This window comes from Pithys albifrons, chromosome 9 (genome assembly GCF_047495875.1).
Source record: "Pithys albifrons albifrons isolate INPA30051 chromosome 9, PitAlb_v1, whole genome shotgun sequence".
In the NCBI taxonomy this organism is placed as follows: Eukaryota; Metazoa; Chordata; class Aves; order Passeriformes; family Thamnophilidae; genus Pithys; species Pithys albifrons.
This window is the reverse complement of record NC_092466.1, coordinates 14,818,221-14,845,376: the sequence shown is the minus strand read 5'-3', so window position 1 is coordinate 14,845,376 and position 27,156 is coordinate 14,818,221. Positions and strand designations below refer to the sequence as shown.

At 46.3% G+C, this 27,156-nt stretch overlaps 1 protein-coding gene across 1 annotated transcript in view; it reads left to right on the top strand.

Moving 5' to 3' along the window:
- The window catches only part of FBXW4 (F-box and WD repeat domain containing 4), a 60,034-nt gene extending 33,680 nt beyond the window's left edge, over positions 1-26,354 (top strand). Inside the window, exons 6-9 of the mRNA XM_071564003.1 lie at positions 11,209-11,274; positions 24,905-25,045; positions 25,203-25,344; positions 25,591-26,354. Of these exons, the coding sequence (XP_071420104.1) occupies positions 11,209-11,274; positions 24,905-25,045; positions 25,203-25,344; positions 25,591-25,707 (466 nt within the window). The 3' untranslated portion in view covers positions 25,708-26,354. The remainder of the gene's footprint in view (positions 1-11,208; positions 11,275-24,904; positions 25,046-25,202; positions 25,345-25,590) is intronic.
- Positions 26,355-27,156: the final 802 nt, after the last annotated feature.

Here is a 27,156-nt window from a genome sequence, read left to right as displayed (position 1 = left end):
ATATGTTTTAATGGAAAAACTTATATAAAAGGTCATTATATACATATATATTTACACACGCATGCATTTTTAAAACAACACTTGTTAACTGAAAACTCTGCCAGTCATATCTGAAGATGTATTGGGATTGGTCTTGGCAGTCCTGAAACTTAAAAAGTAGAAAGGAGGTATTTTATAAATAGGAGAGGTTTTCTTCTTTTGCATCATGATTCTTTAGGCATTTTTAACACGTCAGCCTGTATTTAGAATTCTGTTCAAAGCAATGACAGCTGGAGTATTTGCTTCAATCAGTTCTATGTGTCCTCTTGTAGGGTATGGGGTTGTAAGAGGAAAAAGCCCTGGACAATGTAAGGTTTGTGGTAAGATATGAGCACAGGCAACATTACATATCTTTCCCCACTAGTGCAGGGAATGTTCACTATATTTCTCTGCACAGGCTTGAAACTGGCCTGGTCAACATGGGTCTGTGTATATTTATTCTTGGTGTCTGCTTCTCAGATGCTGGTGTGGATTTCACAGCAAGCCTATTTTGTCCAGAAGTATCAAAGGTTGCTTTTAAGGAGGTTTCATCTGGCTGAACTCATCTGTGACAAGTACTTAAAGCTGCTTGGGTGAGGCTGCAACAATTGGATTGAAATTGAAAAATGGCCCTTTCTGTGAGAGTCTTTAGTAAAATGTGATAGAAATATATATGCCCTGAAAAGAAACCAGAGTCATGGGGTGGAATCAGTCAGCTTGCTTGTCCAGTTTGCAGCCTGCTGCAGCATTGTGTCACAGTTGTATTTTAGGCAGCTCAGAAATTACAGTCTGTGTCCTGAGGGTTGTGCTGCCTGCCTGCCCCCTTGCTACAGCTGGAGTCCCTGAGGATCTCCTTTCCTTGTTGGGATTGCACCATCTCCTCGGGCTTGTTCAGCACTCTGGTGTACCTGGTCCTTTGATAAAAGTAGTGGCATCTTTTCACTTGCCCGGCTTTCATTTGGTCTTCATTGCAGAGTCAGGACCAAGCTTTCAGATTATGACAATTCTTGCTTTCCAGTAGGATATCACAATCATAAGGGAGACAAGATGAGTTTTTTTCAAACTATGATTTAACATTTAAAAAACCAACAAACCAAACCCCAGATGCCATTGCACTGAAGTTGTGAACATCAATTCATCTGAGTAGCTCTAACTGGCCTACAAGACCCAATCAGCCAGGACAGGCATTTCTATCTTGAAGGCAATAGTGATAAATTCAAAGAAGCCATAGATGCTAACAAATCCTGAGAATCAGCAGAGGCAGCATGCCACAGAATGCCAGTTTCTGGCTTGTGGAACAACTGACTCCAGTCTGATTTGACACAGGAGCAATACACTGGTAGCCAGGTTTTTTGGTCAACCCACATGCGCTGGGTTTCCTGTTAGTTTTACTGAAACAAAGTCTTGTCGCAGGAAGGGGGGCAGAACAAGTGAAGTGCCACTATGAAAAACAGTTTTGGTTTGCTAATGGGAGATAGCAAAAGAGAACCTGGAGCCATTATTGCTGTCCTCCTGGTTCTGCTTGTCGCCTAACTTTTGGAGATGCTGCTGAAGAAGTTGAATTATTTTTCCTTTATTTTTTTTCAGCAATAAGAGTTCTCACTCTGTCCTTGGCACAGTTCTTGCTATCCTAGCTGGGACTTGCACTGTCCAGCTTATTCTCCTCAAGTCTTTCTTAATCTCAGTGCCAAGATACTAGACTAGAAATCCTGACCTGGGGGCATAGGCTACACCAGGCCTTCACAAATCTGTCATGCATTGCACCCCTTCACATCCTCCTATTGTGCATTACTGGATGTCTCTTCTCCCTTATTCCTCTTTTGGCATCCTGCACTGCCCTGTTCCACAGGCTGGGCGAAAGATGGTTGTCATGGGCTGACATCCTTGGTGTGTGTCCACTGCTGATCGTGTCCCAGCTCTGCCAGGCAGACTGTCCCGCTCCAACCCCCTCCTCTTGCTTGCCCCAGATCGGAGCTCCCAAGAGGTCTTTGTCTGCCCCTTGAGAGCAGCCCCTGTTCTGCCATTCCCACATGGCGCACCCTCCCCAGCAGCCCTCTGCCCATTCAGCAGTTTGGGCTGAAAGAACCTTGGCTAATTATGCTGGGCTGAAAATTACCACTTTGCTGTGTTCTCCTGCTGCTGGGCCCATTTGTGTGGGGCCTGTAGTTAGAGGGAACAAAGTGCCCCCCGTGGAGCCAGGCAGGCCCCAAGTGTGAAGCTACAGGTACAAGCAAGAGGGGAATGAAGGGAATAATTACCAGTTTCTCCAGGTGAAAGCCCCGTTAAAACTTCAATAAGCCAATTAGGGGCTAGGGTGTGTATGTGGGGAGAGTCTCCCCCACCTATAACTGATTCCCACCAGGCAATTAGCAGAAATCATTTCACAGAGGGGAGGATAAGAAACGACTCTTAGAAATTGTCTTGAGTTGGGGGGGCCTGAAACAGCATGAGTGCTGCAGTGGTCCTCATATACTCCATCCTCCTGGCTCAGTGTGTGGCCTGAAAGTGTTGGTGGGGCTGGGGGGAGAGGGAGGAGGGAGAGAAAAATGGCAAAGAAAAAGGAATCGTTGGAGCTTTACACCTGAGCAGACTTTGAGAAAGCGAGGGCTGTAGTTCAGAGTTTCTTGTCAGGCTGTGTGTGGGCCCAGAGCACCAAGCTCGAGGGGCTGCTGGATATGGGGAAGTAGATGAAGATCAGGCTCAGGCTGTCTCCCCCATCAGGGCAAGGGGGAAGGCTAGTGGTGTGGAGACCGGGAGGGAGGGGATAGGTGCTGAGTGTGAAAGCTGAAAGTGGGTGTGCAGCTGGATGAGAACTGAGTGCCAGGCCCTCAAAGATCTGCCCAAGATGTGTGTGATAGTCTTTAGGTGCCCTGCCTTATACCAGGAACAAGTGGTGTCCAGTGTTTAATACTTTCCATATATCTCATCCAGGGACCATGTTTTTTGCTGCTCAGCCAACAGCTTCCCCTGTTTCTTACTTTCAGTTTTTACCAGAAAACCATGAAATTTGCTCAAGATAAAGATTTTATGATCACCTTGTAATTCCCTTGTAGTGCAGATGGCATGTGCAGCAGTTAGAGGTAGAATGTCCTGTCTGGTGGGTACCTTGCAGGAGTTGTGTCTGTTGGTATTTGAAAAGCTGCTCTGTGGAGTAGAGCAAACATAGAGCAGAGTATGAAGTTGCTGCAAATGGCTGAGATTGCCATAGTGATGTTGGAAGGGAGAATGCATTGTGTGAGTAAAGAAGTCCAGACATGGGATGTGGTTATTTCACCTCACTTGAAAAAGAACCAAATAAACCTTAAATTCCTCAATACACAAATGTAACCTGAATAGCCACTTTCTTTGCTTTTCTAATGTTATAGCTTCTGAGCTTTAAAACTGTCCTTTGAGATTTTGTTCTGGTTACTGATAAGCTGAAATGTCCCTACTGTAGAGATGTTCAACCACCTAGTCTTCAACTGACCTGGAAGTCACTAGATTTACTTTTTTTTTCCTTTCCAGAAAGCTCTCTGTGGTAGGAATAGAGAGTTGTATCTCTTGCACAGCCCAGCTTTTAGACTCGGTAGTTGTTTCTCAACAGAGTCATGTTTCTTTATCATTCACCTTCTAAGATGTAACCCCAGCAGTTGCCTGCGAAGAGAGCTCTGTTCAGAAAACGGCCTGGGAACCATGCACAGGCAAATTGGTTTTGGCATGGGCTTTCTGCCCCACTTGATTTTTGGTACAAGTTTTTCAGATCAGTGCCTGAGTAACATTTCTTTTATGATTAAGGAGTCTCTTTTTTCCTGTAATAACAGTAATAACTTGTGCATCATTTGTGGTTTAAATTTGTTCTGGAGAGAGCTAAAGCGTTCTCATACTCCTCTATGCCTGGCAAGCCCAGGGGTTGGGGAGTGAGGGAGCATGAAGATTATTGGACATACCATGTAAATATGTATTTTACTCTGTTAAAACGTAGGTTATCAATAATTTCCCTTTAATAAAGGAGCAGGGCTGATACCAGCCCAGTAAAAATACTTGTGTAGCCACAAAGGCAATTCTGTTTGAAGCTCTAAAAAATGACATCAGCACTGTGAAAAGCACTGTTTGAATATTCATCTTCTATAAGAAGACTCAGGACCCTTAATCAACTTTTACAGAACTAATCGGAATATAACCTTGTCCTGGACACTTCTTCCTCAAAGCATGTGTTGTGTGGAGTATTGGGGAAAGTGGTGATACTTGGATGAGATCAGCCTTAGGAGCATCAGGACTGTTCTGTGGGTGGACTCACTAGTTTCTAGAAAAGGATATTTTCCTGTTCAGTGCTGCAGTGTGGCAGAGGTCTGTGTGCATGTGTTTGTCCTGGCTGGAATCTTTGTCTTGATGTTGTTGAGCTCAATTTTTCTCCAGAAATGGGGATGATGTTTTGTAACTGGTTGCCTGTTTTCCCAAAATTTACCTGCTGCAGGGCTGGTGAAGGGACAATGACCAAGGTTACAGGTGGCTTGGGCAAACAGTGTAGGGTGAAGGCAAGATGGAGGTGTCTAGGTTGGGTACCTGCTAAGCAGTTTGCTGGAGTAGGGGTGATCTGTCTACCATGCTGGGAATTTGGCCCCTGGGGATATTAAAGACTTGTTTTGTTCTCCAGTCTGTGTGTGTCTGAAGTCTGGAGGAAGACATGAAGTTAAAGGCCAAGGAGGAGGGTTGGAGAGGTGAAGCTGATGTTCCCTCTACCCTGAGGCATACAGTAAATGATCTGTGAGGCAATATGAGCGTTTATTCTATTAAATGCGCTGGAGTTTTGCCTCAAATCTGACTTCACTGTTTCAACTGAGCATCTCCACAGTGCCTTTCAGTACCAAATGCAAATGCCCTCTTTCTGGGGAGCACTTTCTAGTGGTCTACTTGAAGCTTGAGGCAGCATGTGAATGAGTTATTTGTCTGTCATTGCCTGTATCGCTGGTGATCCTTGCAAGAGCACAACATTTTCTTTTGGAGCAGTAGTGGTTGTAAGTGTTGCAGGGTTCATGCTGTCCTCTCTACGCATTTTGCTTTCTCTCTGTGACAAGTTGTGGCGAGGTGTGTCAGAGCTCTCCTGTAGCTTTAGTAGTTCTCTTCTGCAGCATTTATGATGCATGTCAGGAGCACAGTTCAACCCTGAGCTGACTGATGCCTTGAGGGATGCTGTGACATGCACTCAAGGCTCAGGGAAGTAGCAGCAAGCCTGCCAGCACTTTCCAGTCTGTTTGTGGAACAAGCTTGACCATTTGCCTCCAGCTGCTGAGACTTTTTGGCAATGTTATTCACTGCTGAACAAAGATGAGGCTGTGCTGCAGTGGGGATCTTCTGCTTGCTTAGTTGAGTTTTAGGTGCAACTGCCTTACCTGCTGACTTTGGTTTGTGGTTACAGAGTGTTAACATATAACCCCGATGTCCTTACTTACTTCTGAGATAACTGAAGGTGCTTGGTTCAGTTCTGTGGTCATCCTGGAAGACGCACAAAGTAGGGCTAAAGGGATTGGTCTGAGGCAGGGAAGGGGTAACAGCAGCCCTGCATGGCCACCCAAACCTTGGTTTGTCCAGCATTGCCTGAATGAAAGGCAGGCGGGACTTCTTGTGTGTTTGTGGTGCCTGCTTTCTCATGAAGAAGAAAATACTAAACTGATGCTGTGCTGGGTTTTTTTCCCTCTGCAAATTAACTGCCCCTTGGGAAGGAGCACTTGCTTCCACATGCTCTCTGTCTCTCTCCCTTTGTGTGTATGTGGTCTGTTGCAGAAGCCTCATGCTGGAGGTGGCAAAACTCCCTGCGCTGGGTTTCTGACCCCCTCCTCTCCCCTTCACAATGTTGTTACTGTTGCATCTGCTCTTCAGCGGGGCTCCATCAAGTTTGTGTGACCTTAGCACTGTATTCATGCTGGAGGAGTTACCTTCCGTAATGATGTCAACTGATGAGGTTGGTGGGATGGTGGCGGCTGCGATAAGACATGACATGTTCTAATGATTCGCCTTAGCGAGCTGCGTGTGTGTGTTGGGGGGCACAGAGGGGCTTAGAGAGGGGAGGGGGGTGTGCCCACAGGTGCCGACAAAGACTTTGACCTTTGCTGCTATAATATCAGTGTTTCACAGGCAGGGCGGTTCGGTAACCCACTTTCAGCCCATCAAAAATTGATTTAATTGCAATTTTTTCCCCCAATTAGGAGCACTGGAGCTTAACTAATTGGAGTAATAGAGAGTAATAAGGCTCTGATAAAAAGCCTTCCTCTGCCTCCTTTGTATCTTGTGTCATCGCCTGTCAGAGGTCAGAGAGCTTGCATATTCTATTAGGCAGAGTTGCCTTCATTTGTACAAATTAGTTTACCCAACAGTAATTAAAATGCCAGTGCGGGTCGGGGAGAGCTGAATACAATTGATGGGCACGTTGGTGAAGGATTTGACAGCTCCGGTGGCCTCTCTTGCCAAAGCGTGTCGGTGCTGAATCAAAGGCTACACAAACCCACAGACCCATGTGTTTAACCCATGGCACCGTCGGCACCAACTGTTCTCTCTTCGCCTATCTCCGTTTTGGACTTTCTTTCTCTTGTCATTCTTTTCTCATCGCACTTGAGACTTTTTAAAATAGATGTTTCCCATCTTTGAGCTGTCCTTTCTGTTGCTCGCTTTCATAACACTGTTACCAGCCCCCTCACCCTGTCTCCCTTGGTTCTCCCCCTTCTCTCCCCCCACCTTCCACATTCCCAGCTGCAGGGCTCTGTCAAGTAATAACTTCTTTGTTTCCCAGTCCGATGAGTCTCCATATATAATAGTTTCCAAAATGGAACAACGATGTCCAATTCCAGGGGGCGGGGGAGTGCGCCAGGAGGATGGAACAGGCTCTTGCGCGTGTCAAGCAGATTCTGGATTTGAAATCCCCAAAGAGCAGAATAGGACCTGAGAAGCAATCTGTTTACAGTACAGGGGAAGTGCACAAGCCTGGGGCATGGGGGAAGTTTAGTGAGAAGTGGTGGGAAATGACCTGTTTCACTCAGGTTCCTTCAATGACTTTGCATTGCAGGATTCCCAGCTCTGGAGTCTGGGCTGACAGTGGGTGAAGTATGTTTTGTACAATGGCATTTGTATTTCTGATGCTGAGACTGTTTCCAAGCCTCATGACAAACAGCATCTTTCCAGAAGGACTGATGGGCATCTATCATCGTCGTTCTGGTTCGTTCCCATCTGGCAATGTTCCATCCAGGATGGGGTAAAGAGGGTTGATACATGGGTGAAACTGTAGTTGTCACCTTGGGAGCAGACGTGGAATTATTGCAGCTGGACTGTAGCCAGAGAACTACTGCTGTTGCCAGAAATGCCATGAGATCTTCAACAACCGCAAGTTAGTTAGATAAAGACTTCTTGCATTTCTTCCAATGGCACTGCCAGGGGGTGTGTGCTCTCTCCTCCTGTGGCTCAGCTTCTACTGTGAGGGGATGATCCCTAATGAAATGTTTCTTCTGTAGCATAGAGAAGGTTTGGCTTTTGGAGAAACAAGTTCTTGGTTGATTTTTTTTCCCCATCTTGTTTTTTCCTCTCCTCAGCAGGGAGTTTCAAAGAAGAAAGTGAACATCAAAGTATCAGATGAGTTGGAAAATTCATTGCATTGGACAGCAAAAAACATGCTGTGTATGAAGTGTGCGTCTCAATGCTCTGCAAAAGCCTTGTCTTCCTGGTATAGCGGAGATGTAAGTGCTGTGTTGGCTTGGTTTTAGTTCCTAGGGTATCCCAGTGAAGGCAATATGCCCTGTTAGAAAAGCTTTGCAATGTTGCTTATTTTCCCATTAGAAGGGCCTTTTAGAAGGGAGCTTGTTGTTATGGTACTCAGCAGCTTTCTTGGGACAGAGGAAAGCTTAGTGGGGAAGGGGCTTTAAATCTCCAGGGTCATGTGAAGCCTGGGCATAGCAGTTTTTATGTTGGATGTAGATACATCTGATCAGAGTCAGTGTACATTAACAGTATTGTATATACTTCAGATAGATGGGTCATGCCTGCATTAATATATAGGGTATCTTGTGCTCCTCCCTTCCCAGTCTCGTCTCTCCTCAGTCTCTCTGACTCCAGAAAGCATTGTAGGCAAAATAAGTGACACTTTCTAAGCTAGTAACTCAGCTTGAGTTGTTTCTCGCGGGCAGCTGGCAGCAACAGCTGTGAGGAAGGTGCATTTCTCTAAATCTGAGGTTTTCTTACGTCTGCTGTGTGCTTTCTAAGACAAAAGAACCTTGTTGAAGATGCACTGAAAGAAGCAAGCCTGATAGAAGGTTTCAGCTCTGCTGAATGAAATTTCAGACGTTTTGGAGGCCAGCTTTACATGCTTACCTCCAATTTAGACCTACCAAGGCTGATTTGTGTTGCCCTTTTGCTTTTGTAAAACTGTCACCTCTGTGAGGTTCCCAGTTATGAGAGGCCTGGGGCTTGAAGGTGCATGCCTGCAGATCTGACTTCTGAAGGTGAGGAGCCCTGTATCATCTCCTGGAATCCAGACTTTAAGATCAGTTCACTCTCAGGCTTTGAGAATTTCTCACTGGCACCACTTCTTGTTCATGTTGTCTTGCGAATGCTGCATTCTAATGCTGGCAGTGAAGGTGGCCTGCTCTTCTGGGAGAAGTCTTATCTGTGCTTGCTAATGGGCTCGGGCTGTTAAAGATAAGGCCTGCAAACCTGATCCCACTGAAGTAGGAGACAAAATTTCTGTTGACTGAATGGAGTCAGCTTTACCCAGAAGAGACTTGTTTGTGGCCCTGAGGCCTGTATTTGATGATGGAGAAAAATCTCTTTATCTAATGCCTTTTTTTTTGAGGGGTGGGAGTAAGGACTGAGGAGGGAAAGCTGAAGTCCAGAACTGACAGCATGAGCAGGGATTAGACCTTGCTGTTCCTCCCACCTTTTTCTCTCTGTTGGTATGCCTCCATGCTAATTTAGACCTGTGGCAACCATCAAAGCCTTCTGCATACCTTCTGTACAAAGGGGCCTGTCTCCCATGTGAGGGTGTTCTCTGCTGGGACAGAGTCAGTTTGTCCCACAGAAGAAAAATCTTAAGCACCCAATTGCCTGCTTGACTGACTCCCTGACTGCTATTATGTTTCTAACCATGGTAATTTGCTTTAGTAGTTATTAATGGATTATGTTTGGGGAGGGGGGGACAGAACCCAACACCTAGCTTTGTAGCTGAGGGACTCCCTGACCAAAGAGCTGTTTGCCAGACATGGGATTTGACTGATAAGCTGTCAAAATGTAGTCTTTTGCATGTTTTCCTCTGAGATGGGAGATATTGGCAAAAAGGGAAGTGTTCCCTCTTGTCCTGCCCTATGGTGGAGGGAAGGCAGGCATTGAGCAGAAACCCTGTTTCCAAAGATGAAATGCTGCATGCTTTCCTAATTGATCCTGGTGGCTGATGCACAACAACAGGAATTGGCTTTTCCTTAGACTCTCAGACTTTGGCCAGGGACTTCCACGGAGAAGAACAATGTGTGCACCCTGCAGTATCTGTAGGGAGAGCTCAGTGCTAGAGAGGCGTTGGCCAATTGCATGTGCACTGCCAACAAACCTGGGATTTTGCATGTAGGACTACATGGTTGGAGGCACTTTGAAATAGCGCTGGTACTGCAGGACTTTTCTAGCCCTGAAGGGGAGCTAAGGGTCACAAGACTGGTGGACACCTCCAGGCATGTGAGTTTGGGTAGGAAAGACAGAGCCAACACAAAAGAGAGCCTTGGTAGCTGAAGCCCTTCCTAGGTTTCTGTAACTATTTGAAATGGTTTGATGTTATCTGCTTGCTTCTTTTGCGGAGTGTTTTGGCAGTGCTGCTTTGGCCTTATGACTTGGAGAAACCAATTGCTCAGATAAAACATGAAGATAGGGGTAGGAGTTCTGAGTTCTGGCCTTGTTTCCATATGGCCCTTCTCCAGCTTTGATTGAGTTCAGGCTGTGTTTACCCCTTTGCTGCTGAATGCCTTGCTTCACCACCAGTAGCACTTCTTGTAGAAGTTGTGGTCGCTGCAAGAAGCCATTCCTGGTGCACTAGAGGCTTGGAGACACTTAGACTTCCAAAGGAGGAATGCTGTAGAGGATCAAAGAAATGTTTAAAAACTGCTGTAACTGCTATTTTTACAGACATGACATCGTTTTCGTATTTTGCTTTCATCTTTCAGCTGCCAGCCCTGTGTCATACTGCAAAAGACGTTAAGGCAAAACAAAGAGATGGCTTTTATTTAAAGTGGATTCTGTTTCCTGGTTTTGTGCTATCCTTGTTGCATTGACTTAAACATAGTTTTGGCAGTTTATTCTTGGGAGCTGCAATAAATGTGGCTTTGTGAGAAGTCATTTATAGCTTACTTAGAAATCCTTGTGAGCTTCTTTCTCTTATTTGGAATGAGGATAGGAAGTTGGCACAAAACAAACAGTGTGGTTTGGAAAGCTACAGCACCCAGGTTCCTGATGCTTGATTTTAGGGATTTGTTCCTGTCCTGTGAACTAGTTTGAGGCCAGTGGATGTTAGGTGACCTCTGGAGCCTACATGTGCAGCAGGGACATAGCATTATTTGGAATGGACCCTGCTGGAAGGCATGAACTGAGCCAAGTATTGCTGCAGGATTGCTGTGTTGCCTGTAACAGAGAGTGCTTGAGCACTGGGGAGGGCAGCCTGATCCAGCTTTGACACTGACCCTGCTTTGAGCAGGCTGGACCAGAGACCTCTATTCTGTGATTCTTTAGGCCTGTAATGCTACAGCCAATTCATGCTTGTGCTCAGCAGTTGCCACCAAGCAGAAGCAAGATGTGAAGTAGGAAGTAACAGAGAATTTTCCGTGGGGTCTTTCTGCAGCTTACAGTACTGGTAGTGTATGAAACATGCCAAGTACTGTACTGACTCGTTTGAAGATGTAGCAATTTACGGCTGATCCTGCCTTAGGTTTTCCCATTGCATACACAAATACATCTTTATGTCCTGCCAATTCTCTGCAGTTGTGACCTGCTGTATCTGAAAAGCTCAGCTACTGGGGCACGTCTGCCTGTGCTGCTGCCTGTCCCTTGTGAAATGTGGCAGGACTCACTGAGATAGCCTTGAACCAGAATTTGAAGTCTGTCTTGTAACCTGTTTCCTGTGTCTTGCTCATGCACTGTTTCTTCAGAACATGGGGGGTTAGTAAGTGGTTTTTGCTTGCTTGTTTTTTTGAACAGCTCATTTGTGACGGGGACAGCCTGCTGTGGACACACCTCACCTCTGAGAATCTGGGACCTTGAAAGGTGAGTGAACTTCCAGATTACAGAGAAGGACTTGAAAAGTGAATAACAATGAGAAATGCAATATTGGAAATGCTGCAAAATCATTCCTTTAGTCCACGTAGGCAAGGAATGTTTCAACATGTGATGTGTGGCAGGGTGAGGGACAGAACAAACTTGTATGGAAAGGTGTATGTGGGGGTGGTTCTGGTTCACAGTAGGGCACAACTTGGCTTTTCTTCTCAGCTTTTCCAGTTGATGGCACAGCCATCCTGGTTTCTTCCCATTGCCTTTGTACAGTCAGAAAGTATGCATTACACCTTCCTTGCCATCGGTCCCTGATGCCTCAGCTTGAGCCAGAGGGGTGAGGAAGGTGATACCTGCCATCCCATTCACCCACTTTTGTGTGGTGCTCAGAAGCCAGAGGCAAATGCAGGCTCTGCAGTCTTCCTGTCGTGGCTGGCAGTTCCAATAGCTCAGACAGGTGAGGTGTGGGACAGGTTATCTATGGAAGTCACTTAGGCATGCTGTCTTCTCCCTGTTGTAATAAGCACTGAGAAGGTTAATTGCTGTGGCCTCTGATTTGGGGCCTTTGAGTAGTTCCTGTTCGGTGAAGGTGCTGACCTTAGCAACTGGGGAAATGTTGATCTCAAATCTTGACGTGAGACTCAACTGCTGACAAATTTGAAACTCTCAGCCTGGAGGCCTTTGTGTAGTGATGGACAGGTAGCAAATATTTGGCAGGATTATTGGAACGGTAGCTCAGCTTTCCAGGACTGGTATGCTCTGGGTAGGAGTGGCACAGCACAGATTATCCAAAGGAGCGCCGTCAGGATTGAGGGGAGCAATGGCACAAAGGGCCTGAGGGGATGTCAGCAGAGCTGTGTTTGGGGAAAGGAGGTAGAGGAGGATTGGTGTGGATACAGGGCAGGTCTGAGACCAAATGCCTTCTAATCTATAGTTTAAATAGATTAGATTCTCTAAGCCAGCTGTATCAAATACAGGTTTAACCAGTTGTTTTTTCTCTGAAGTAACAAAAATACTTTGCAAACTGCATCCTACAAAGGACAAGCTAGAGCTGCAAAGAGAGCACCAGTGCATTTAGCTAATGCTGCATGTTTCTTAGTGATTCAGTCCAACAGTGCCTTTGGAGTACCCCAGAAGGAAACAGGCTGTGCTGTGATACCCCTGCCCATCAGGTCTTCTGGCCATTCTTGAATAGAGGCATCTGACAGTGGTGAGGAGATGGGCAACCGTCTCCCCCCTGCCCCAGCCTTTCTGACAGCCTTTCCCAAGGAAGCCTGAAGAGATAATAAAGCTGTGTAGAAAATAGGATTAAGGTAATGAACAAGCACAACGGAGTTTGATCTTTCAATAACGTAAAAGCCTGAGTGACAGGCAAATAAAAAAGCCAAGGCAACCTAGGCCACTGGGCCTCTGTTGCAATGGCTGGAGTGTCAAACTTATTTTTCCCTCTTCACCTGTCACAGCTGGAATGCACCATGCCACTGGGTCTTTTCCTCTCCAGGGACCTGTGTGAGCTGGAGACATGTTAGCATGTGCAGGGCAGGAGACTGAGTAGGGAGCATGGCTGGGAAACTAGCAAATGAAGCTTGATGTGATCATTCATAGCAAGGGAGTACACAGCTCTTCTTCCAGGTCTTACCTTTCCATAAACTGTTGTTCTTGCCAGCGGAGCTTTTGATCCATCTTCAAAGGCTCCAGTGATTGCCAGAAGCAATCCCGTAGGGATTGCTATCTCTTCCTCTGAGGCTTTTGCACATTGTCTCCGTGGTCAGACTCCAGAAGTGGGAGCGTGGCATGAAAAACTAAAATCTTAGAGCTTCTCTGAACTTAAAAACTCCTTCTGTGCCCAATGTGTCCTGATAACATGTGGCAGACAGAACCAGGACATCTGAATTTGCTGCTTACCCCTTTCTTGTGGTCACAAAGGCTCAGAGGTTCATCCACAGAGCCTGAACATGGCAAGGACATGATCTCTAAGTGCAGAATGTGGGTAACTTCTGTCAAAAGAAAAATTAGGCGAGGTAAGGTGATGCTTAAGATATGTTCTTTAAAACCACGGAGTTCTTAGCACCCCTGAGATGTTTAGCACTGTCCAGGATCAATTAGTACAGTTATAAGGCTTTTTTATTGCATCAGCGGGTGTGCAACAGTGCAGTGGTTTCTGTGCCATTCTCTTCTCTTGAAATAGGTGGTCTTTTTTTCCCCAACAGCTGAGAACATACTACAAAAGGATTTAAAGCTTAAATAACCTTTTGTGTACTGATCATCTTAGTTCCAGGCGAGATAAGTCCTTGGCTGGTGCTTGTAGCTGTTGGTCGTGGGATGTTTCATATTTATGACCTTCCCTGTTCCCTGACCCTGGGGCAGCCATTCTCATCCCTCCAAAAGGAAGGGGATAATATCTTCATCTGTAAATATGTCCTGTGCTTTGAAAAGGGCTTGGTTGGGTTTGGCATTGAGGAAATTTTTAGTGGGGAAAGGAAACGCCTCTTGCTGAATCCCACCCCCACAACTGTCTTTCATTTCTGACTCTGCTGAAATGATGGTGTTCGATCAAAGCCAGAACAGGCAGCAACAAGCAATTGTCAAGGGGAGTCTAAAGCAGGAGAATGACTGTGTAATGCCAAGACACTGTCTCTGATGGCTGAAATTCCAGCTGCTGCTACACCTGGTCCTTTCTCCTGTAATGAAGGAGGATTTAGGTTTTTTTCTTACGCTTTTGAAGCTTGCTAGCTGCACCTCTGAAGGACATCTCTCATCCCACAGATGCTAAATGGTGCCATCTGATTGCTTTTAGATGTGGAGAAGCTGCTGTGCCCTTATTCCCACTCAGGATCAAGGTGGGTGTGTGGAAGGCAGCTGTGAGTAACTTCAGTGATTAGAGGCCTGCACAGAAAAGGAGAAAAATGAGCAGTGTGGGCCACTGGACATTATCTTGTGTCCTTGCATGAAGTATCAGGCCTTGCTGACTCCTTGGCCTCTTGCAAATCCCCTTGCCTCTCTGTCAGTCAGGGATATGATGGCAGAGGCCCCTCTTGCAGGTCAGGGACCTTAACTCTCTTTACCTTTCTCTCTTCACTTTCCTGTCTCATTTGCCATTGCAAATGTGTGGCTCAGCAGAACAGCCACTTAACTTCTTCCCCTCTCGTCTCTCTCTCTCTCTTTCTTCTTTCTTTCTCTCTCTTCCTATTGCCTTTTGGAATTTAAACTCCTTAGAAGAGGAGAGTGATGTGCCACTGGCAACAGCTCCAAGGCCAACATTTGTCCCTTGCCTGTGGAGAACTGTTATTCCCCACCTTATTGGGATGGTCTGCATCTCATTAGGTGACAAATGCCCCTGCTTCAAGGATTCTTCTCCACAAGGTAGGCTACTCCAGAAGTCTCTTTGCAGCATCTCTTGGAGCTATTTTGTCAAGCCTAATATTTGAAGTGTACCAGTGATCTGTTCGACATAGGAGTCCTCATGCCGTAAACACTTTGAATGCACAAATCCTACAATGTTCTTTCCCGTGACATGACATGACAGATGCAGGGCATGAGAGCTGTTGTGAAAACTGAACCAAAGTTAGCTGTGCCCAGTAAGCCACCCAGATCCTCTGCCTTTTAAATATCCAGTCATTGTCCAACTCCTCCTCCCTTTTGAAAGCATTTTTGGCAGAGTGGTTTTTTGCCTTTTTTTTTTTTTTAAGAAACCTCTAATTTCTTGTTCGGTTTTTCTCCCTCTCCTGAGCCCTTTGAAAGTGGCTTTATGCCGTCACTGACACCAAACTGACACTTTGCGTTTCCCCACTTCTTATCCCTTTATGGCAACAGATGTTGAAATTTTGTATCCCTTTTATCTGTCCCACTTTGCCCTCTTCCTGTAATTAGGTTTCCCTTGTTAGCAGTACAAAGTGGCCCGGTTTGCTGCCTGGCCTTTTGAGCCATTGTGTCTGAGCACATTTTTTTCCTCCTCTTTCGGAAGAGTTCCTTCCCCCTTAAGTAATAGGCAGGGTGTGGGCCAAAGCTGTGTCTTTTTCTTGTTTCTTTGTTCTCCATTTATCTCTGCCACCTTTTTCAAAGACATGGTAAAAAAAAATAGAGAGTGCATGGAAGGGGAAGATACAGAGTTGCATTTCTTGACCGTCAGGCCCCCTGCTTTTCAGGTGTTCAAAGCAGGTGCCTTTGATGTCTGCAGGTCGTGGAGTGGTGGAAGGTAGAGGATTCATGAGAGTGGAGGAGAAGGGAGATTCATTCGGGTGTATGGCTGGTGCCCCCAGCAGAGGGTTGAGGAAGAGTCTCAGGGTAGCCAGGCAGCTGCTGAGCAGGTTAGTAATCTGTTTTGCCTGTAGTGCTGTTGTATTGTGTTTTCTTTCCAAGAGCCAGCATGAGCAGTACCATCACAAGCTGCTGGCTGAAGTTCTCTAACGTGCTGCTACTTGATCTCTAGCGTGTGCTTCCATGGGCCTCTTGCTGGGTCCCATCTCTCTGTGCCATGGGGTGGGGCAAGAATTAGATGCTGTCTTTCAAATTTCAGTGTATGTTGATCTGCATCCATTTTGGTGGCTCCTCAGGGCCCATTGAGTTAATGTGAGCAATTTTCAATAAGGAGGGAGAGCTCAAAAACTTGGGCTCCCTGTACTGTTCTGAAACAGCAAGTGTAATTTGACAGTGGCAGTGTATTGCACTGAACACCCTGGTCAGCTGATCACTACCGATTGCCTTCCTGTTTAAATCCAGTCCTTCCTGACTTGTCCTGTCATGTTCAGATTTTTTCATTCTGTGGAAATAGATGAATGAAATGAGAAGCTGCAAGTAGAGTCCTTTGTTATAAATCTTGCTAAATATTTTCAATAAAAGCTTTTAATGTAGAAGCTTGGCCCAAGATACACAAGCAGACTTCTTAGTGTTGTGTTCTAAAATAAGTTCTGTAAAAGAACATTCTCTCCACAGCTTTGACCTCCAAGGTTTATAAAAGTTTGAGACCCTCTAATTTAATAACAAAAGCAGCTGTTGGGCAAAGGGAGCAATTGGGTTCAGAACTGGAGTTTCTAGATTGAAAGGAAAGGTAACTCGCTCCAAGAAGTGTGGGGAGTCTCTTTCACTCAGGCACTTAAAATGAATTTATCTAGTCACAGAGAAATGTTTGCATATGTCTGATAACAGGAGAGACAAGTGATTGCAAATATTATCCTGGTTCTGGTAACAGTTTCACAGGATTTGGGAAGAAGAAGAATAAGAATAGCATGTTGTAGATGTGAAATACCCTCATCTGCCGTACTTTTCTATAGATTAATATGCCAGGCATCTTTTTTTACCAAGGAAACTCCTCCAGGTTTTGTGGGAAAGAGGCTCCCTACTCCTTCCAGGCTTGGGTTTCTTTTTCAGCATCTCTGTCTTGGATGAACACAGTTTTAAATCACAATAATCTAAATAATCACAATTATCTAATCCAAACCTTGTCCAACAGTGAGCTAAATGGTGTTCTGGGCTGTGCTTACATCAGATGAGCGCAAACATGTGCCTTCCACTGCTTCCACTCACTGCAGAAGGGTGGTCCGCAGGTAGTTGTCCTTCCTCAAGTGGCCACTCCTTCTCTTTCCCCTGAGGCTCTCTTCCTTTTTTCTTACTGTGCTGTTTCCCCAGCCTATCCACAGAGTTCTTCGGTTACTCTTTTTAAAGCATTAGTTCACAGTATTCCCATTTATATGTCTTTTGCCCTGAAATTGAAAGGAAAAAAGGTTGGTGATGTGACAGACTGGGGTCTATCATCATAAGGGATTTTTTACCTTGAGGCAAACCCTTTCTTGGCCTGTTCATATTAAATCAGGCACAACAACTGTTTTAGAATTTCTAATCTGGTCCTTGGGAACCATTCCCTCTACAGTGAGGTAGATAGAATGGAGAGTTTGGATGTAGAGCTGTGGAAAGGGAAGAGCAAGAGCAGGTCCTTCTTCACGCTGGTAACCCCACTTGTGATGTGAGTGACAAGAATAGATACAGACAGGTCTCCTGTCTGTGGGAATAAATTAATCATTTCACAAGGTCAGAAGGCAATTTCCCCCCCAGTTCTGGAGCTTTGAAAGGTAGGTTTTGATTCACTTGCTCTGAGGTCTGGGGAGCTGTTGGAGGCAGGACACCAGGCCTATGGCCTGAGCCAGTTCTGGAGCAAGCTTGCTGCTGCAGGGAGCCTCTTGAGTGGTGGTCTCTTGGATGACCGACCCTTTTAGAAGACATTGTGTTCAGAGCTCTGTCTCCTGACTATAATGGATAGCCTCAGTCTTGTCTGTGCAGTATATTCCCGTGGTATGCATATGTTCTCAAAACTGTTTGGGGCCTTGTAGTTCTTTACTGATTTCTGTTTGGTTGGTTGTATTTTTTTTTTGCCACTGTGTTTCCGAACTCTCTCACATAAGCTGGACATCTTCTGCCTTCCTTTTGTTAAGAGGGCTCTGGTGCATCTTAACCTAAAAGTAAAGCCATTGTAAGGAGAAGAACATACAGATGTTTATCTTAAATCCTCACCTCCCCATGCAGTCTTGGCCCTGTTTCCTTACAGAGAAGCATGAGCCAGCTCCTGCCCTTTGGATGTGTGCATGTCCAGGGCATGCTGTGGCCTTTACACTCTTGTTCAGGCATATTTATGACAACTTTACAAGGCCCTGAACAATCAGAGTGTGGGTGCGGGCTGGACACTCCAAGTGCATCAATCAGTTTCATCCCTCTGAGCCAAAGCAAAAGTAATCTTTATTTTATCCTGGGTTGAGAGAGAATCACCAGAGGCAAGAGAGAAGAATGGGAAGGAGTGAATGAGGAACCCCCTCTGCCACTGGCTAGTGGTAGCTCATTTAAACAGATGGCTTTGTTTTGATTTGGACTCTCCATTTTTTTGTCTCCCCACTAAAGGAGACCTGCAGAGCTCTGTCCAGAAAGGGAGCAATGCAGCCGCCTGTTCCCACACAAGTGGGGCGAAAGGCGAGAGGCTTTGAGAATTCCCTGCTTCTTTTCCTCACCTCCCTCTTTTTCTCTTCCTCCAAGAAATCGCAGTTTGAGAGAATTCCCCCCTACTCCTCCCGTTGGAAAGAAAGACAGAGAAGACATTCTTGACATTCTTTGCAGAGAAAAGGGGTTAAATGTCTGAATTTGGGGGTCACCATGTTATACAAATTGCAATCTAATCGTTTTTACAAGAACACACGTGTGCTAAGAAAAGGAGCCATGGACAAGAAAGAAAAGGGAATAGACAAACTTTTTTGTCCTGTCTTTTTTTTTCTCCTCAAGGTTTTGGACTATTGTCATGTCTTGTCTCTCTCCCCTCCTCACCCCCAAGAGGGAGAACATTGGTTTTATAGTTAAATTGGTTCGTAAAGGAGAAGGGCTTGGTGCCATTTCTGTTTGTTTTCCCAAATAAAAGCCCCGGCAGGGTCTCTTTTGCACCGTTGTGGCTTTATTTGAAGAAACTGGCTTTTTCCCATAGCCCAGCGTGTCAGTTTATCCTCTGAACTTAACCTTACGGGAACCCGAACAACAAAAACTCACAGGGTCCCAGAGCTGGAAAGGTAAAGAAATTGTATCTTTTTATTGGACCATTTAAAACGTGTGTGGGCCAATTCAGAGAAAGCAGAAGAAAAGGCAAAACTCCCTCTTCTGTCTCTCCCCCCAACACAATCTCAGACCATCGTTGGTGTCATTACCCCCTACTGCCTCAAGTCCCTCCAGTAGCACTGAGGAATTAGAGAGGCATTTCTTCTGAAAATAACTTACAACAGCCTCTTTGAGCCATTTCACTTGGAGGTGTTCCCTCAAAATTCCCCAAACCAACCCCACACCTCTCTGCAGGAGTTACTAGTCTCATTGAAACATTGGGGTAACCTTGGGGTAGGATAACTATGAAGAATAACTTTGCCAAGGGTCTGTGCTTCTCCCTCTGTACATTACAGATGTTGTTTGATCATGCCTTTCCCTTCTTAGCATAAGTTGCTGTGTCCCCTCACTGCCTCAGCTGCTGCTGCAAAGCACCTGAAAGAGGCTCAGCTCTTCCCTTTGATTTTGGTGCCCTCTCCCAATTGGATGACAGAAATTGTGCAAATGCTGTACCCCAGATAATTATTTCTAAATGGATTTGTTTTCCTTTCTCTGTTGAATACTCAGATAAAATATCCCAGTGTTTTGAACTCAAGAGGGCTCTTTACACTTTTTTTTTTAGTATATGCTTCCCACCTGCCTTGTTGCAAATAGTTATGGGACTAAAATATTGGTTTAGAGCTCTGTTTGGTTTCTGAGTAGTCATCTGCTTATGTACAATGGATTCTCCTCTTTGATAGATGATCATGGTCCACAGATGAGGTTTCCAGAGCAAATGAGTATGTCCTTGATTTTGCACATCTGTTTTCAGCAGTTTCCTAAAATTTACATATTTGTATAATATCAATTCTAGTGAGTCAGGGTCACCAGAAAAGGAGGGTAAGGAAAAAAAGTATTTATTGTTCCATCTCAGGGTTTGGAGTGTAGTCCCTTTGTGTTGGGGGCAGCTGGGCAAGACTTGTAGCAAATGGGCAGGGTACAGGAAGGAAGAGCAGGCCTGTTTTGGACTCCAAGGAAAAGTCTCAGGAAAATCCTGAGCTTTTACTGCCACACAAATGATTGCAGTGGCTTGGGAGGCTGTATATGAGTTTTAACTTTGTGACAGGAACATTCCATGTATTATCTGGAAACTACCCATCTGGGCTCTGCCATGACTGATCCTGTTTTGTCTCTATATTATCAGACTGAGAAGGAATAGAACTTTAAGCTGTTTTTAAAAAGAACAACAAGAACTTAAAGAAGTCAGCCTGCGTCTTCACTTCCTTAGTAGTTCACTTTGCTTCCAGGCTGGAAGGTTCCTGTCTTCTGGAAGTATCAGGATAGCAATGCTCATGGCTAGATTTCTGGCATAGAGCAAAAAGAGTGAAATGTGAAAATCCTGAAAAAATAACTTATTTTAAAAGTAATTTCAGAAAGTCTCATTTTCTGAAGAACATGGAAATTGATGGAGATGAATCAAAGGATTCCCTATAGTGTCTGAACAAATTGACTTTCATTTTTGGACTTACCAGTTTGGTACCTTTTGCAGGCACACATACTTTGAACATTTTGTTCTATCAGCAAGGAGTCCAGAGCCTGGTGCCAGCAGTTTTCCTGTGCTAGGGATGAAACAGGCTGGTGGATTTGCTCTGGCTCTGATCCTTGCTGGCTGGTACCAGCTTACTGCCAATATTATTTCAGTGTGTCTAGATGCTTAACAGGAAGTAGGAAAAATTAGAAATATCTTTGAGACTCCTCAGTGCTGGAGGCCTACCTGTGTGTGTCTGTAGGCACTGCTTTGGCCCAGGGAGTTTGGGGTTAAAGTGCTGAAACTGAGAGCTCTGGCTCTAGACTGGTCTTTCCAGGAAACCTGCACTGTCATGTTTATGATTCTGCCTCAGAGTTCCACTGGTGCAGAGGTGTTTCTGTTGGTGCCACCCAGCACTGGGACTGAACCCAGGCACTATCTGGCCCAGGCTGTTCAGTATAGAAAACAAGCAAAGCTCCCACTATCTGCAGAGATGCCTGGAAAAGGGAGTGAAACAGCCTCTACTTGCTACTGCTGGAGGGCCACGTCATGGTGGTGTGAGCCTTCCATGCTTGGTCTTCACAGATACTTCCTGACTAACCTTCATAGCCCATAACAACAACAGGGCCTGTGAAGTGCTGAGGATCAGCTACCTGGGTTTTGAAAGGTGTTTGGGAGAAAAGGGGACCACAGAGGAATGGAGAAGGCTGTTCCCTGCTGTGTTTAACCAGTGCTGTTGATCTCTGCAAACTGATGAGCAAGGTTCAAGATAGCTGTGACATCTCTCTGTCCCTCATAGAGTAAGTGTCTTCTGTCCATGTAAGATACTAGAAATTGGTGATGTGCTGGTGTAGCTGCAGCTTTGCTATTGCCCATTCTTGGGTTATCTTGTTCCTTTATAGATTATTAAGGATTAGCTGGGGTTTTGCTCGTTAGGAAGTGGAAGCTATTGGGATCTGGAATGTGAGCATTAGCTTGTGATCCCAAGGCTGGAAGAGTTGTGGTGACAGAGAATTCCCTTTCCAGCATGGGCTCAGCATGGCTGTGCGTGCTGCAGGCACATGGAGCTAGGCTGACATGGTAGGAGCTCATCCAGAGACACCTTAATCCTCTGAAAATAGGGGAAAATACTAAGTCTGCATCTTTATCACCTTAAGTGTGCCCATGCTGGAACACATGGGTGTTTTGGTTTGTGTGCCCAGCGTACAGCACAGTATGATTTTCCCGTGGTGTCAGATGGTAAGTGCTTCACTGTAGCAAATCACACCTTTTTCTCTGTGAACTGCCAAGGGGCTGCTGCTGTATCCATGGGCTGCACCTCCCTGCTGGGAGCTGCTTGGGCTGACCTGTTCTTTGGGCAGGAGAACTGAACTAATTAACAAACCAGCAAAGCAAGGTTTACTTTACTGCAGTAACGTGCAAGTATCTGTGCTCCATCCCTGCCTACAGAGAAAAGCTATCCTTTTTTCTTCCCCCCTATTTTATCCTTTTCTTTCAATTTTGTTGCCTAGGATGAAAAGAGGAGTGGAGGGAGGGAAACTGGTGTGACTTCGCCGGGATGCTTGGGGTGCCACTGGAGTGAGGTGTGGAGGCATGGAGAAACACTGGGAGCAGGCACCTGGGTGGTGTTCAGTGCTGCACAGGAAGCTCTGAAAGCAGAAATCCAGACTCTCTGGTTTCTCCTGTCCCTGTGATGCTGAAATTTTTCATTTGGAGACATCACCAGGCTACCATTTTAAATTGCTACCATCTTGCAGCACTGCAGACTGAAGTCACGCCTGGGAGATGGAAGACTTACTTTAGTGTGGCCAGGTTGGCTCTGGGTGTGATGAGTGCTTGTTTAGAGATGGGAGGTTGTGAGGAGATCTGCTGTGACCCATTTCAAGCACCTGAGAAGAGGAAGAGTGCTGGTCCCAATGAGTAAAATATCCCTGGACATGTTCTGCATCCTGCTACTTTTCCTTAGCAGAGTGTTCCTCTCTCTCTGAGTTTGCTTAGTCCTTTACATGTTAAAGGTGTATTAGAAGGGATTATGGTGGAAAGGAATGAACACAGGCAGACATCAGCTAGCTAGCAGGGTATTCACCAGGTGTGCTGCTGGGCTGTGTGGCACATGTGCAGCTGCCTGTCCTGCTTCGCTCTCCTGAAGTGCCACATGCTCAGAGCAGCAGTCCAGGGGCTACCCTGCAAAACAAAACAAAAAGGCAGCAGCATGTCAAAGTGGGGAGAGAGGGGTCCAAGCTGCTGGTGCTGCCTAGGGCTTGCTGGGGTAGCTCATCTCCTTTGAGTAACTCTTTCCTCCTGCCCAAGCAACTGGCAGAGTATTCTGCTGGTTGAGCAGTCTGGCCACTTTTGCATCTCACAGGTAGTCCAAGAATTCTTGTCTGGGAGAACAGCTGACTCCTCCTCATTGCTCTGTTTTATGTCTTGCAATTCTGGGCCACATGTATAATTCATAGGATGAAGGTGGTTTTGCAGAACACCTGTGTGCGGGTCTATGTCTCCTGCTGGCTTTGCAGAACAGCAGATGGTAGGGATCTGTGTGCTTGGAGGGGCAGGGGAGTGCCAGAGCTCAGAGATTCCCATTCGTGTCTCACTTCGTGGTGGATCTTAGGACCGACCTGTGCCAACCAAACCCAAGAGCTCTTGTTCACAGTGCTGAGACCATGAGTGCGTCAACCTCTCACCCCACAGACAGGTGCAGAGTTGCTGCTGGGTTGATTTGCAAGTAACCTTTCAAGGGTTAATGTATTGTGATAAGGTTGCAAAGGGCTGAAGCCTGGAATCCCCTCGATCCCTTGCCTGGAGAAACACAAAGTCCAATAAGCCAGCACCCCTGGATTCGTGTTGGGGGGGATTAATTCATGCACTTGATGTTAAAGCTTGTCCTAGAGGTTTGCATGGGGGGGCCATTGCTAGGGCTGGTTGGCCTCTAAATGGTTGCTAGGGCCCTGGCATCAAGGGCCAATGTAGCTGCCCACAGCCACGGTCACGGAGGGAATTACACAGCCACAAAGAAATTGTTATTCTACATAATCTGCTCTTTGGAGAGTGACTGTGGGGAAACAGGCTGGCCCCAGCATGCCGCCAGCTCTGTGATCATAGAAGCGTGCTGGCTGCAAAGATCGGCCAGGGCTCGCCTTCTGATCTGGGGACACCAGGGCTCGAGGCGCTAATCTGCTTTATCAGCGATTTCTCTCTCCTGACACAAAGGTGTTTACTTGTTTTAACATCTCCCAGGACTCTATTTCTCCTTTTGTGTGGTCTTTATCCCTCGACGAGGGCTTTAGCCCAGATTACAGACAGAATTAAGGCATTTGGCGATGTGCCTCGGAACTGTGTGATGCTGGATCAAGGAGCAGAAAGTAACGAAATAATGGAGGGAGATGATGGGAGTGACCCCACTGCGGGATCCGTGCTGTCGGCTTTCAGGACTGCTTCATTGTCCTGAGAACCAAGAGCCTGTTGGAGAGGGGTGGCCGTGCAGCAGGGTTTGAAAAGCAGGTGCTTCAAGGTTTATTGTGTCCAGCATTTTTGATGTAGAGGGTATGAGGAGTAGGAGGAGGAAGAAAAGGAGGGTTTGCAATAGGTGGCCATTTCAAGCAGCTGGGCAGATTGTTCCCTTCATTACCAAGAGCCTGTCATGGCTGGGTGTTGCTGGCTGCTGGGGCAGGTGGAGTGATACTGGGAATGGGCTATGCCATGTGCCTGATGAAATTTTATATAGCCCAAGGAAGGGGCTTAAGCTTTTTCTTGCAGTCTGGCAGGGTGGGTGATTACCAGGCAACATCCACCTGGTGACCTGCTGGTTCTGCACATGGACAAGCAGCATAGTGATTGCTCCACAAAACACCCAGCATAGATCTTCATGGAGATCTTGCTTTTTCTCCTTCACTGCAAGCAAGGAATTAAAAAGGAAGAAAGGGTCAAAAAAAATAAATCTAGCCTTTGAAAGGTCATCTCCAGAGCTCCCTTGGGGTAGTTGCTCTTGACCTGTCCCATTCCGCCCCAGATATGGTGTTCACACAACGTAGTGTAACTAGAGGAGGTTGAGGAGAGCAGCCATGGCAGACTGGGTTGGGAGAGTCTGATTTGCCTCTGGATCTAAGCTGCATGTCAAAGACACAGGGAAATACCCCAGTACTTTGAAGGACAGCGTATGGGATGGGATGACCACGTAAGTGGCTCTTGCAGATTATCTGTAGTTTGACTAAATTGAGAATTGTCTCCTATAAAAATGGAGCCCCATAATTCAGAATATTGGTCACTTTTCCTAAGGAAAATGATCCCATTCTGCTGGGGGTTAGCTGTTCCTATTCCTTGCCTCTTTCTCTTAGAGCTGTGACTCCTGGTGGTCATCACCCTTTCTGACAGTTAGTGGCCCAACCAGTAGCAGAAGCTGGTGATAGGAGAGGGAAACTCTGCAGGTTTTTATATTCTGTTAAATCACATAAATGAGATCTAGAAGACTTCTGTGATGCTGTTTCTGCTCTGCCCAGCTGAATTGGAAGGGCTCTTTGCTCTGAATGACACTTTCTCTGTTGTGTTTCATTGCAGTGGTCAGCTGTTGACCTGTTTAGGGACTGACTTCCACCATGGAGCTGGAGTCCTTGATATCTTCTACGAAACACCCTCCCTTCTCCTTTCTTGTGGGTATGACACCTACATCCGCTACTGGGACATACGGGTCAGCACCAGGTGAGCCAACCCTGCTGCCATCTGAGGCCCTTGTGAGGCTCCTGGACTCTCCTTGTGCAATGTCTGGGAACTCACCTGTTGCTCAGTTAGCTCTTTCAGGCAAACTGGGTGGAGCAATAAAGGCTCAGTCCCACTCTGGTTTGTGTTGCCCTTGCAGGAAGTGCGTCCAGGAGTGGGAAGAGCCCCATGACAGTGCCCTGTACTGCATAAGGAGTGATAAGAACCATATGATTGCCAGTGGCTCTTCTTACTATGGCGTGGTGCGGCTCTGGGATAAGCGACAGACTCGGTGCCTGCAGGTGAGTTCTGGCTGAAGGCTGGGCAGCAGCAGAGCTGTTCTCTGTCAGCCCAATGCCCATGTCTCTTTGGAAAAAGAGACAGGGGCTGCTGACCTGTCTTTGGGGTGAGCCCACTATGGGGAATCTAACCTGCGTGCAGGGAAAACCTGCTTCACTCAGGCATCTCAACCTTTGGATCTGTAACACCAGCTGCAGTCTTAGGGCTGTCCTCTTCTCTGAAAAGTTGATTCTCCTGTTTTCTTGCAGAGCTTTCACCTGTGTTCCCCCACCAGCAGTCCAGTATACTGCCTCCGTTTCAGTACCACCCACCTGTACGCTGCTGTGGCATCAGCCCTGCACGTCCTGGACTTCACAGCCCCATGAAGGGCACCACAGCTGCTTCTGGTCACCCCAACTCAGCAGAGCTGACACTGGGCTCAGAGAACTGCAGGGCAGGAGAGGTGAGAATGGCCTGCAAGACTTCTGAAGGGACTTTTTTGTCTGCCAGGCAACTACAGTGAAGACTGCACAAGGGCCAAACTTCCTCAACCTCACCTGCCTCTTAGTGGAAATAAAAGTCCAATTGTCCTTTACCTTTTTTAGTTTGTGCAAGTTAGGGTTTGTTTTATTAACTATGTTCCTTTTTTTTCTTTTTTTTCCCCTTATTTTTCCTGTGGATGCAGCATTTTGGGGGTGAGTCGAGATGGGATGCCCTATCAGCTGTATGTGCTGGTCAGGTTGAAATCAGCCAAACTCTGAGCCATTTGAAGCAAGTCTAGGGCTGTGTGTGGGGTGGACTGATTGGTGGAAGGGAAAGGTGCCTGGAACAGGGACCACCTTTCTCCTGCACTTGCTCTCCTGGCAGCTGCTTGTGATGTCCTTCACAGCCAAGAGCAACAACTGAGCTAAAAGGCAGAGCCAGCCCTGCTTTCAGTGTATGCCTCCCCATCCTGGCCATCAGGTCAGGCTGTGCACTTGGCCGGGCTGAAGTGATTGTGGTTTGCTAAATAAAACTGAAGGGAAACAACAGAGATGTATGTTTTGTTTCAAGTTCTGAAGGGGCTGTGATGTTACCTGCTGATTGCAGGGGCCTGGCTGGGTGGGGAAGATTAGGCCTGTGTTCAGAAGCTGTCTACATGTCTGATAGAGCTCTCTCCCTGGCTAGACCCTGTGACAGTGCTGCATTGAAGGTGGGTCCTGGGATGCTGGATCTACTGTCACTTTTCAAACAAGAATTCAAAAAGTAGGATCTGTGGTTCATTTGCTGCCTGTGTAATGAAGGAGCAAAACAGACTAGGGGAGACACCTGGATGTGATTTACTAACATTGTGTAAGCACATCCAAGTGGGCTCTGCTCCTTTTTGTGTCATCCTTCTGAACCCATCCAGGGTCTTTGAACAACTAGCTTTCAGAGTGCTCTGTGCTGTTTGGATGAACATGCATGAACATGCTGTGGGTTAATGCAGTGGTGCCTGGGATCTGTCCATCCTTGGGAAGGAGGTGCATTAACCCTTCTTGGCTCTGAATTTGGGTGTCATGGATAGGTAAAGGAGAGATTTGTATCACAAACTGGGAGCACTTCTATGGTGAGGAACTCTGACTGGTGCTTTGTTAGAACTTAATATGCTGATTTCCACTGTCAAGAGGCTGATCTTCCCTTGTGATGCACAAGAATTGGTGGAGGATGTTTGCTGCGGCCCAATTCAGGGGAGCTATGCTAGGAGCCCATGAGCAGCTCACTTGAAGGTAGGGTTTGTTTGGGTAGGAGCTGTTCAAGTATGGACTGGGATAGAACAACATTCAGAAATATAAGCACAGGGGTGGCTGTTGGAG